Source organism: Cricetulus griseus, unplaced genomic scaffold, assembly GCF_003668045.3.
Source record: "Cricetulus griseus strain 17A/GY unplaced genomic scaffold, alternate assembly CriGri-PICRH-1.0 unplaced_scaffold_1, whole genome shotgun sequence".
NCBI lineage: Eukaryota > Metazoa > Chordata > Mammalia > Rodentia > Cricetidae > Cricetulus > Cricetulus griseus.
Window position 1 is genome coordinate 2,098,596 of NW_023276808.1, and position 12,534 is coordinate 2,111,129.

Sequence of the window (12,534 nt, forward strand, 5' to 3'; positions counted from 1 at the left end):
TCTGCGTTGAGCTCAGAGCCATGCCCAGTCAATGGCGCTGCTTTTAGTATTTGGGGTGTCGCTAGTCGCTAGATCAGACTCACTTTTTGCAAAGCACAGGGAGGGGAGAAAGTCAGGCCTGAGACTAACTTTTAGGTCTGGGCTCCCAGGGTGCACTCTGGTTTAGAAAATGCCAGCCATGCTTTGGGATTTGCGGCCAGGGTCTCTGGAACCTCACTTGGGTGCTGCTATTTCCTCATCTTCCAACTATGGCTAGAAAGTGCTGTGGGGAATTCTGGTATCAGACCTGGGAGAGTGTGGAGACTCTGGGTGGCTCCTCGATCTTAGGGCAGACTGAGTATAGTACTCAGGCCTGTACAGGCAGTCACTCTAGGCACTCAGCTAGCTCCTTTGCCACAAATACGGTATATTCCACATGACTTTAATCATTTACATACTGGTTTCTATATAAACTGGGTCACACATTTACACTTTACTCTTGTATCTGTCAGTTAATGGTCAGTCTCCCACAAGATTTTAGGTTGGAATCGTTGTTGTTTCATTTTTTTTTGCAGTTTTCTGCTTGGTGTCTGTTGAACCTTGTCACTTGCAAATAGGCTTGTGGTGGTAATATGCAAATTGCCTGAGTGATAGCTGTGCCCCAAACACTGACATGACCTTTGTCCAGGGCATGGTGCTGCTCTGAGCAGTCTGTTCTCTTCCTCTTGTAAGACCGACAATCCTGTTGCTTTCAGGCCCCACCCTTATAATCTGATTTAACCCTGGTGAGTTCCTTAGCCGCTCCAAGCCCAAGTACAGTGTGTTGCAATGGGCACTGGAGCTTTAATGTATGTTTTAGGAGAACACATTTCAGCTTCTGGCATCATAGAATACACGTTCTCACGAGCTTAGCCTGGGGTTGCATATGGCTAATAAAGACACCCAAGTGTGAAGCTGAGCAGTATTATCCAGGGAACATCAAAGTGCTTAGTATCTGGCATTTATCAGTTAATCGTGGTGTGTCTAGAGGTGATTTTCAAGCCAGTTTCCTATCCTTTCTTTTGCAGGTGTTAACTTTGGGTCCCTTCTTGGAATAGGAGGAAGAGCCGTTCTCTACTTTTCAGAACTACGGAGAAACTAAAGAGAACCGATTTAAATAAGTTGAACTCTCTTCTCACCTCTCCCCTTTCGAGACAGCACCACTTCACCCTGTAAGGAGCCTGAAGAATTAGACCAGTCACTATGAATGTGACCAGCTTGTTTTCCTTCACAAGTCCAGCTGTGAAGAGACTTCTAGATTGGAAACAGTGTGACAAAGAAGAAAAATGGGCAGAGAAAGCTGTGGACGTGTTGGTGAAAAAATTGAAGAAAAAGAAAGGGGCCATGGAAGAGTTGGAGAAGGCCCTGAGCTGCCCGGGACCGCCAAGTAACTGTGTCACCATTCCCTGCTCCCTGGATGGCAGGCTGCAGGTGTCCCACCGGAAGGGATTGCCTCATGTCATTTATTGCCGAGTGTGGCGCCGGCCGGACCTCCAGAGCCACCATGAACTGAAGCCTCTGGATTGCTGTGAGTTTCCTTTCGGTTCCAAGCAGAAGGAGATGTGCATCAACCCCTATCACTATAAGCGCGTGGAGAGCCCTGGTGAGTGGTGTGGACTGTGTGTGCCCAGAAAAGGCTCTAGAGATCAGAGCAATACCACCTTTCTCTTGTGGGGTGTAATTCCAAAATATCTTGGGGAAGTTTTGTTTGTATTCATTTATGCGTGTGCAAAAGAGCACAGGAACTCTATATACTCAGCTTTCGCTCATTGTAACAAGTGTCTGTAACAATCACTTTATAAAGAGGAAGGTTTACTTTACTTCATGACTTTGTAATTATCAGCCCTTCGTCCCATTGGCTCCAGGGCTCTCTGTCCGGTCGAACTATAGCATCCTGGGGTAGAATGGTGGCAGAGCAGAGCTCATGTCACAAGAGAAAGAACTGGAGCCCTACTGTTCCCTCCAGTGACTAGGAGACTTCCCAGTAGGCTGTGGGGACAAGCCTTCAGCAACTGAACATTTGGGGGTACATTCCACCCAAATTTTAGCAGTCCTGGGGTATTTCATACATGTTAAAGACCTCCTGCCTTCTAAGTGACTTTGTTTAGAAACAGGTTCTGAAAATTGAGGTGTGTGTCTGAATTTGCTTTCTATGGTTCACATTGGTTCTGTGTGTCTTTCCAGCAATTCAGCTGTGCAGTACATCAGCGGACAACAGAAGCACAGGGTCTTGTGTGCACTGAAGGAAGGGCACTGTAGGGCAGCTGTGACCAGTTCTACTTCATGTTTTATGACAACGCTCTTTGTCATCTGTATTGAAGTGTGCTTGTGGTGTGGTGTGTTCCCTGTGGGCTATGTTCTGCTGTGTGAGGAACTGATGCTGTTACTTTAAGACATCTCAGTCTTTACCTGTGTGGTTGGGCTATGGTAAAGTCTGGAGTCGGCCTCTCGAATCTATGGATTCTGCAGATATACATAGAGGCATCTGCAGATGAAAATAGTTAGAAAATGAACTCTGTCTCTACTGAGCTGGCCGACTCTTCCTTTCTGATACTTTCTCTTTCAGTTTTGGAGGTTGAAAAAGTCAATGGACTTCATTCTTTCTGGGGCTCAGAGGCCAGGAACTCTTGGGGGGGAGGGCCTGCTTACTTTTCTTCTCATCAAGCCTCTGACTAGGTATGATGGCCACCACATAGGGATCAGAGGTGTTTGTACCTACCTGATGCTGCCCAGGATCACCAGTGCTGGAGGTCCTCGTATAGGTTGGCTTGCATTGGCCTGACCTCAGCTTAGTGACCACCACAAATCTGCCCCTCCCATAGTCCCAGGGTTAATCCGCCCATTGTTCTGGAAGGAGTTCAGGGCCTTGAGAGGTGACTGGGCTAGGTGCTATGTGGCCACTTGCTAACTCCTCTTGATTCAACACCTGGAGCAGTGCAGCCTGCATGACCGACTCCTGTGGATGCCTAGACTTGGTGGCAGCAGCTAGGGAAGGACAGAAGCCCCTCTTATTCTCTAATCAGCTGAGTGACTGTCTCACAGCATTTATATCGTGTTAGGCATCGCAGGTGGTTCAGATCTGATTTAAAGTGTGGGTGACGCAGACACATACAGGCCCACATAGATACTGTGCCGTGTTACACCAGGGACTGAGCGTCTGCAGATGAGGGCTTCCAAGGGAGCTCTGGTACCAGTCTCCCGTGGATATCAACCGCTACATTCTGAATTTATATAGTTTGCCCTAGAGCTTTGTTCTACATCTGGACAGGCAGAGCAGTTGACAAGTGGTTCTGTATTGAAGCATTGAGTTGCCACAGTTTCTGTCATTCAGGATGGTTTTGTTGATGGATTGGCTCACTTAGCTGATGATTTCTGAGAGTCCCCAAATATGGATGGTGTCAGATTTGGGTGGCCTCCCTCCATGTTCCTGCTCCTAGAATGGCCAGGTGACTTTTCTCTCACAGGAACTTCAGACCCCAAGGGTAGACTGGAAACATCCAGCTCAACCATCCAATAATAGGTTGGTCTCCAAAGGCCTTTTGTAATTTTGTGGAATATATACATCATGTAAAAGTAAAGACTAGGGAATAATTTGCAAAGGCTTTTGTGTCCACTGCCTGTTTTAAGAAAGAGATGATATAAACCAAACCTTTCTCATTTGTCTCTCTGTTTTCTTTCTTTCGCCAGTGCTTCCTCCCGTGCTGGTTCCCAGCACAGCCTTCTGGCACAGTTCCGTAATTTGGGACAGAATGAGCCTCACATGCCACCGAACGCCACGTTTCCAGATTCCTTCCGGCAGCCCAGCACCCAACAGTTTCCCCACTTGTCTAACAGCAGCTACCCCAACTCCCCAGGCAGCAGCAACTACGTTCACTCCCGCACCAGCTCAGACCCAGGCAGCCCTTTCCAGATGCCAGGTAGGAGGGGGCATTCCGGGACACTGCCCTCCTTGGGGAGGTGTGTGGGGGTGGCCTGTGGGGGGGCGGGGCCCGGTGGGTGGAACCCTGAGCACATCCTGGTGAACCAGTGCTTGGAGAATATCAATGTAGGGAGGGGAGTTGTACATACAGCTGGAGAAGAGGATGGCTTGTTTAAGTCCTGTTAAGTTTTGAAACTGCTGCATCCTTCTTTGAGTGGCACAATTGTTCTAGTCTCGGCACCCCATAAAAAGAAAGGGGAAAATGTCATGTTACACACACTGCTGCTCTGAGCAGCGGCTTCGGCGAACTTTTCCAACATTGAAGAACCCTTGTTATCATGCAGCCACAGAAGAGCTAATTACTGGGGTATCTGCCCGCCCCATTTAATTAGATTCGTTTAGCCATTGATGTAATCCCAAGAAATATGTACTTTTAACATCAAAGAAATGCAACAGAAATATGGAGAACAACTGCTTGTTTAACTTAGCAAAGACAAAAACCAGTTATTTTCCTGCTTGTTTAACTTAGCAAAGACAAAAACCAGTTATTTTCCTGTTTTATTCATAGCGGATGGTGTAATAGTGACTAATTAGAGGATTACACTTTTCAGATTACAGGTTAGTAAACAAGCATCTCAAATATTAGTGCCAGAACTCTTGCCAGTCGACATCAAGAGGGGCACGATAAATAAAATATCATCATGAAATGCATGGATATTTTTGTGAGGGAAAATGATGGGACAGGATGTTTATAGAGCCACTTAAGGTGCTTTACATTAAATTTTACTTCAGCATCCATGTTGTACCTTCAGAAATTAAAACGTGATCCATGCTTTATTGCTTCCTCCATTCCCAACTATAAGTAAAAGGAAAATGTTTACCTAAAGTTACCCTCTGACCCCTGCATACATGTGCACACACATGCATCTGTGTACACTTGAGCAGGCCTAATCATACGCAAAAGCTCTCAGCGCAGAGGAGAGTCTGCGCCTGAAGAATGTAATTTTTTTCTTTCAAACTTTGTAGCTGACATACCCCCACCTGCTTACCAGCCTCCTGAAGACGCCATGGCCCAGGATGGCTCTCAGCCAATGGACACGAATATGATGGCACCTGCACTGCCCTCCGAGATCAACAGAGGAGGTAAAATGAGTTGTCAGAGTGTTGTCTGTATGTCCTGTCCAAATGTTACTTTTACTCATTTAGACCTTAAAAAGGTAGCTGTTTGAGAAACATGGAAAAAAAGTTTTGTTGTTGTTTTAAGCCTAATGGAAAGAATTCTCTAGAACCCATCTTTTTACTTAGGCTCTGTCACAGTGAAATATGAGATCTCAGAATTGAATATGGAGGTCTCAGATTCCCACTGGCCTCTGAAACAGCCGTACACAGTGCTCTGCCATTTTGTGTTACATAGTTAGGTGAAGAGAGTTTCCAGCACTGGTGGTTGGAAAACCGAACTGTCAGTCACCTCTAAAGACAATCTGAGATGCTGTATGTTGACCAGTGTTGAATAATCAGCCACGATTTATTAATTATGGAAAAATAAACAAGAATATCTGTGATTTTAGCATGCTAATTTGCTTTCACCTTCAATAAATGAGTAAGTGATATATATTATCATATATGCATTTATTTACATATATGCACATATATCAAATAACTGTTTAAAATGTATCTGGCTATGATGTGTTACCAATAAATATGGGTTTGTATGGCTGTTTCACATACCTTTATACACAGGAGGTTGTTAAAAATCTCTGTGCTTACAGAGATAGTCGGAGGAAATGATTGAGTCCTGTTTCACATAACAAATACATCTCTTATTTATATGCTCATGTGTTTTCACATCTTCAGAATAGCCCCTATGCCACTTTTGGAATTTTTATTTGGGGAACAAGATACCCTATGTGGGGCCTGTAATGGTCATGATGAGATTATCTCTGTTACCCCCAAATAGAGACTTATTTTTAAGTTTTTTTTTTTCCTTTCAAATAGCTTAAGAAATGTTCCCAGTTGGAGCCATTTAAAAATCACATAGTATTTTCAGAGGAAAATATTTTGACTATTCTCCTGTTGTTACCTCTGGTGGATTCCCAGAACATGGGTCAGCAAGCTACAGCCGGCACACAGATCAGCCCACTTTCTGTTTTTGTAAATAAAGCTTTATTAGAACACACTACTGCCCATTTGTTACATTTTATCTATGGCTAGGTTTTTTTTATCTGTTGTTGTGGTTACAAAGGCAGAGTAGAATAGTTGTGATAAAGACCATATGTCTCACAAGATTTTCCTGGCCTTTTATAGGAAAAATGTGTCCACATGTAAGCCAAATGAATAGCATTTTTAACAATGCTGAAAGCTGATAGAAGGCCTATGTGACAGATGGCACAGCCTTCTCTGGGGTTTGGCACTTGTGAATTACTAAAGCTTTGCTCCTTGAAGAGCAGCAGACAGGGAAGCATTGCCTGGAAAGAAACAAGGGAAATAGTATATTTTCAGCTAAACTACTTATATAAAACAAATAACTGGCTGGTTATGTTAAGAACACGGCAGCACTCGGAAGCACAGGCAGGCTGAACGCTGTGAGTTAGAGGCCTGCCTGGTCTACAAAGCTACAAAGAAACTGTGTCTCGAAAAACCACAAGCAATCAAAAAAAAGGATGTGGAAGTCTTTCTCCTCCTCTTCCTCCTCCTCTTCCTCCTCCTCCTCCTCCTCCTCCTTGTCCTTCTCCTTTTCCATCTGCCAGTCCTGGTGGATTTTCTTTCCATTTCTTATATTTGTACACTGAATCCCCATGAGACTCCTTAGAGTAATGATCAAGTTGGCAATGGTGTGGTTTGTGTGCCTGGGCTCTCAAAAGGCATGCATAAGAGGTTTTGATGCAGAAAGGGCTCTTTTCCCAGCCTTTTGGTTGAAAGCATTTAGAAGCATTTTCTGTTTGGAGATTCATCAGCCTTAAGAGATTGGGCCTAACAAGCTGCATCCTCTTGGTAAACCTGTGTAGTTTCTATTGTTGGCCCATTCTGGGAAGGGAGAGACAAACACACCTGCTCGGCATGACTTGAAGCAAATAGAAGGAGGTTAGCATGGAGTCTGGATGAGAGAGATATATTTTATTCGGGAGGAATGGCCAGCTGGCATGGTTTCTTCCTGAACTATAGCAAAACTGGAGCTTCAGCCATCACCAGCTCTTGTGAAGCCAAGCAGCTTCTTCATGATAGGAAGAAGTTCGTTTTCAGGGCTTCGAGAAAGCAGAGGTCTGGCAAGGCTTTGGCAAAAGCAGTTCCATTCTTCACCAGCCCATTGGGACACCTCCGGGCCCCTCCTGTTCCTGTGCCACTAGCTTTCTCATTGATCACTGTGTTTCTTGTAGGTAGTGTGCCAGCAGGAGTGATTTCAATTATTTCTGTATGTTAATGAGCAAGTTATAAGTCATTTGTATTCAGCAAGTGCTGTTGCCCTGCTTGCTGAGCTGGTATATCGGATCTCTGCCAGTTCCCCAATGAAAGGAGAATGCCGCCCTTAGTAAGAAGTACATTGGATCTCACAGAAATGACCCATGTGACCCTCGTAGTTTCCCCTCCCTGTCTCCGTTCCACCCTGCTCAGCCAGTTTTACAATGTGGTTTCTGGTTGGGGTGCTCCAGGAGTAACTGTGAGCAAATTTCTTTCCTTTTTCAGATGTTCAAGCTGTTGTTTATGAGGAACCAATGCACTGGTGCTCTATTGTGTACTACGAGCTCAACAACCGCGTGGGTGATACGTTCCAGGCCTCCTCCACAAGCGTGTTGGTGGATGGTTACACTGATCCTTCCAACAACAAGAACCGTTTCTGCCTTGGGCTGTTCTCCAACATTAACCGGAACTCTGCCATAGAAAACACCAGGCGACATATTGGAAAAGGTGCGTGTCCCTTTACTCATCCTGCAAACGTTCATCTTTTCTTCCTCTAGAAGTGACCCCATCAATCTTGTGGCAAATGCCAAATGTTCAGATGCTGCTGTTTGAAGTATCTTTCTAATTCATATTATCTAGAAATTGTTCCAATCATTGATCTTAGTGGTTTTCCAACTCCCATGATATTGATAGGTGCCAGCTGACATTGCCTTGTTATTGTGGTGTACTACGCTGTCCTACATTTTGTTATGAGTGAAATATCTTTTAAAACAATTCTTACATTTATTTATTCCATGTTTGTGTGTGCATGCGTGTATGTGTGTGTAAGTACCTTGGTCAGAGGACAGCTTATGAATTCAGTTCTCTCCTTCTGCCATGTGGATACTAGGAATCAAACTCTAGTCTTCAGGCTTAGTGGCAAGCACCTCACCCACTGAACCATCTCAACATCCCACATATCTTTCTTAGGGGATTTAACTATTTACTAGTTTTAGATTAAAACATATCTATAACATGTCTATGTGTTTATTTTATGATTAAGTCAATGACCAGATGTGTGGGTAGTGCTCAGACCTTAGCTATCCCTGTGGAGTAAGGAACAGGCAATCAAGAAGGGGTGTGGCATTCCTTGGAAGTGTCAGTGTAAAATCATAATTTAATGACATGACGTGTGTTTTTATGCTCTTGTGTTTTTTGTCTGTATGGGAGCCTATCTATATACCCTCTGAATATGAATGTAGTTGCTACCTTGTCTGCTGAGAAGACAAAGATACAAAGTAGCAATAAGCACATCTAGTATCCAGATCATTGCTGCAGATATCTATCCCCACTGAGGCAAACGGGCTGCCTCCAAATCTGTGATGAGCTGCACCTGGTGCATCTCACGTGACACAAAGTGAAGAAAAGTTTCTGAAAATGTTGGTGCCTCTCAGGATACAGCTGTCCATGGCAGGTTTGTTCTGGGGTCCTGAGGACTAAAATCCAAGGATGCTCAGTTTCCTTATATAAAACAATGTAGTGTAAACAGTGTAGTGTGTCATGTAACTTAGGCATATCACCTTTCAGGAGCCCTTACACTGACACCTACTGCAGAGTCTACATCATGTAAATAGTTGTACTGATGAGTGACTCTGGAAAAAACAAAGCCTCTGCATGGTAATGTCGGTGCTATTAAAAAATCATTTTTGATATGTGCATAGTTGAGACTGGATTCCAGATCGAGACATAATGAAAAGCTACTGCAATTAACTGCATTAGAGGATCTTAAGACACTGCTGGGTGTAGTGGTGCACAAAACTCCTGGAACTGAAAATCAAGAATCCAAAGCAGGTTGGACTACAAACACAGTGAGATCCTGTCCAATAAGTAAATCCTAATTGATACTGCCATACTAATAGAGAAGTGAATTAATTGGCAAGCTTGGTAGCTAAATAGACAGTGAGTGCTAGAATGCAAATATCACCACTTTGTAACTAGTGCAGTAAGAAGAGGACTGGGAAGATGGCTCAGTGGGTAAAGGGGCTTGTGCCAAGCCTAACAAACTTAGTTCAATCCCAAGGACCACATGGTAGGAAGCAGCCAACTCTGACCTCCACACACATGATAGCACATGCCTCGCGCACACATAACACACACACATAGAACATTTAAATGCATTAAGAACAAAATATGAAGAGAAATTTTATGAGAATCGAGGTGTTTGCATGTTTTAAAGTGTTTCTTCTCAAACTATTTTTGCTGCAAATAAAAATTAGCTGCAGAAGGCCGGGCATTGGTGGCCCATGCCTTTAATCCCAGCACTCGGGAGACAGCGGCAGATGGATCTCTGTGAGTTAGAGGCCAGCCTGGTCTCTAGAGGGAGTGCCAGGATAGGCTACAAAGCTACACCGAGAAACGCTGTGCCTTGTGTATGCTTCAGAGGTTAACAGGGCTCTTGTCATTTGTGTTGAGTGTTCTGTAGTATCACAGAAAGGAGAGAATCCAAGGCATCGCTAGCTCTGTCCTCTTCTGTGTCTGAGACATGGAAGATTTTAAGAAGCCATTGAAAATTAATTTTTTAAGTGTCTATCTGATGACAGCATAGTCTAGTAACTGCCTGGTCTCTGAGGTATCCAAGATAAGTCTTTATCTGATTTACCTTGAGGAAGAGTGCTAATTACATGTCTGGGTGAGGCAGTCATCTTTCATGTGCTGTCTTCAAAAGCTCTATGACTTCTTGTTGGGCCTGTTTAGTGATGTATTCATCACTGGGGTTGAGTCCAGAGCCAGGCTTTGTTCATCGCCATCCAGATCAAAGGAATTTTCCACCTTCTGGCCAAATGTGGTTCCTCTTTAACCCTAAAGGAGGCCTTACTTTACCTCTTATAGAAGTTGGCCTGTGTGTTGTGTGCAAACGTGACCACAGAATCTCTCCTTGTTCATTATGTGAATAATGATCAAGCAACATTTATTTTTTGACTTCACATTTTAGCTCAGACGATTTTCAAAATGAGGCCAGCAACTTGCCAATGTGCTTATTGTTCTGAAGGAAAAACAACTCCTTAGTGGTTGTGTTAACTGGTTGAGGTACAGGAACTTTCTCAGACCTTCTGCTCTTGACCTGTAAAATGGGGCTGGGTGGCATTGGGACCTTGGTAATTATTCTCAAAGTCCTTGATGGCGCTGTGATTATTGAATTTTTAAAGAAGCTTTGGTTCCTGTACTCCAATAAGCTTTCTCCTTGCATTAAGTTCCTATTGATTAAACAACTTACAGTTGATTGTTACTTTTATATAGCTAAAAGCATTTCCTTTAATATAAGGTATTTAAAGATTTATTCCTTTACTCTTATCAGTGTGTGTGTGTGTGTGTGTGTGTGTGTGTGTGTGCCCATGGAGGTCAGAAGAGGGTATTAGATCTGTTGTACCAGGAGTTAGAAGCTGTGGGTTTCTGGACCAAAGCTCAGGTCCTCTGGAACACCAGCAAGTACTCTAAGCTGATAACCTATCTCTTTAGCCCAAAACTATGTTCAGAATTTGTTATAATTCTTCCAGCAAATACTTTACCACTATTCCAAAAAGACAATACAAAGAGAAAAAATGCTTCTAAAACATTTACCTTCAAGATGCATAGGGCTCCCAGTGGGTTTAATAATAATACCACAGCATAAAGATATTTAACATACATTAGCACAGAAGGCTGTGCAAGGCATGATAGATATGACTTGAGTTTTAAGATAAACAAACCCTACTAAAGAATGAGGTGGTGGGCTGGAGAGATGGCTCAGCAGTTCAGAGCATTTGCTGCTCTTCCAGAAGACCAGAGTCCTGTTTCGAGCACCAAGCCAGGCAGCTCATAATTGCCTGTAATTCCATCCCCAAAAACCTGACACCTTCTTGTGTCCTCCATGGGTATCTGTATGCACAAACAGTAGATACTTACAATACACATAATAATATATCTTCTTTAAACTCAGTGACTGTAACATAACCATCACCACACAAGACATCATATGTTGGCTCAAAAGCTTTGCACACTGTCTGTAGCTCTGCAGAGAGGGAGCCTCAATTCCCTGCTCCTCCCAATGTCTTGGAGAAATGATGCAGGGTGTCTTTCTAACATTAATAGGCAGTCTCATGTTATTTTAGATGATTTTTGGTACTTACATAAAATCATACTTTAATGAACATTAAAAACCAAATCCTCCCTATCTGAAAAATCCAAAAGTATAAGTAAGTAGAGTAACAAAACAGTAATGTAGTGGGAAATAAATACTTAATATATTTTTTTGGTTTTTTTTCAAAGACAGGGTTTCTCTGTGGCTTTGGAGGCTGTCCTGGAACCAGCTCTTGTAGACCCTTCTGGTCTCGAACTCACAGAGATCCCCCTGCCTCTGCTTCCCCAAAGTGCTGGGATCAAAGTTGTGCACCACCGTGACCAGGGTAAAATGTCTTTATTCAAACGACTATTGAATTATTTTAAATTTTTAATTACCAAAGACTAGGATTAAAGGCGTGTGCCACTACACCAGACTAAATAGGTGATCCTGGAGTCCTTGGATAGACTTTTGGTGGCCAATATCCATACCCAAAAATTACTCATGCTTTTGCAGTATGTTTGTTTTCTTGTGGGACATAGCCATGAATCCAAACACAATTATGTGAACTGATCATATGATTTTTTACTTGGTAGAGTGACTCAATGAGATAGAGTTAAATGACACCAGTGTGCTTTCTTTTTCCTAGGGTTGGGGAGCCAAGTACCTCAGGCAGGATGTTACTAGCACCCCCTGCTGGATTGAAATACATCTGCAGGGCCCTCTGCAGTGGCTGGATAAAGTTCTTACCCAGATGGGTTCGCCCCACAATCCTATTTCCTCAGTGTCTTAAAGGGCCTCTGGCTTCTGTCTCTTGCAAACTGTTGAACCTTGCATGTACTTGAAGGATGGATATGTCAGACGGGTGAAAACCTGACAAGGGAGCCTTGATAATACTTGACCTCTGTGACCAACTGTTGGAATGAGAAATTAACAAACATTGGTAACATGATGATGACATCAAGAATCTGTTTAGTTTACATTGTGACATTCTGTTGTGTGATCAACTAAAATGTTGACTGTTAGCAGGAGTTTTGTGTATAGTTTTAAAGGAGATGGCCAGGCCAGGGACAAGTTATCTAGTAGAAGAAGAACAATCCTGAGCAGTCCTTTTTTTGGGAGTGTT

At 43.4% G+C, this 12,534-nt stretch overlaps 1 protein-coding gene across 1 annotated transcript; it reads left to right on the forward strand.

The window, feature by feature from the left end:
* The first annotated feature begins 1,221 nt into the window (after positions 1 to 1,221).
* Positions 1,222 to 12,201, forward strand: LOC113838760 (mothers against decapentaplegic homolog 1-like). The gene is given in 7 exon segments (XM_027434298.2): positions 1,222 to 1,621; positions 3,706 to 3,729; positions 3,732 to 3,935; positions 4,964 to 5,080; positions 7,619 to 7,840; positions 8,767 to 8,786; positions 12,058 to 12,201. Coding segments are annotated over 7 exon segments (1,131 nt in total).
* Positions 12,202 to 12,534: the final 333 nt, after the last annotated feature.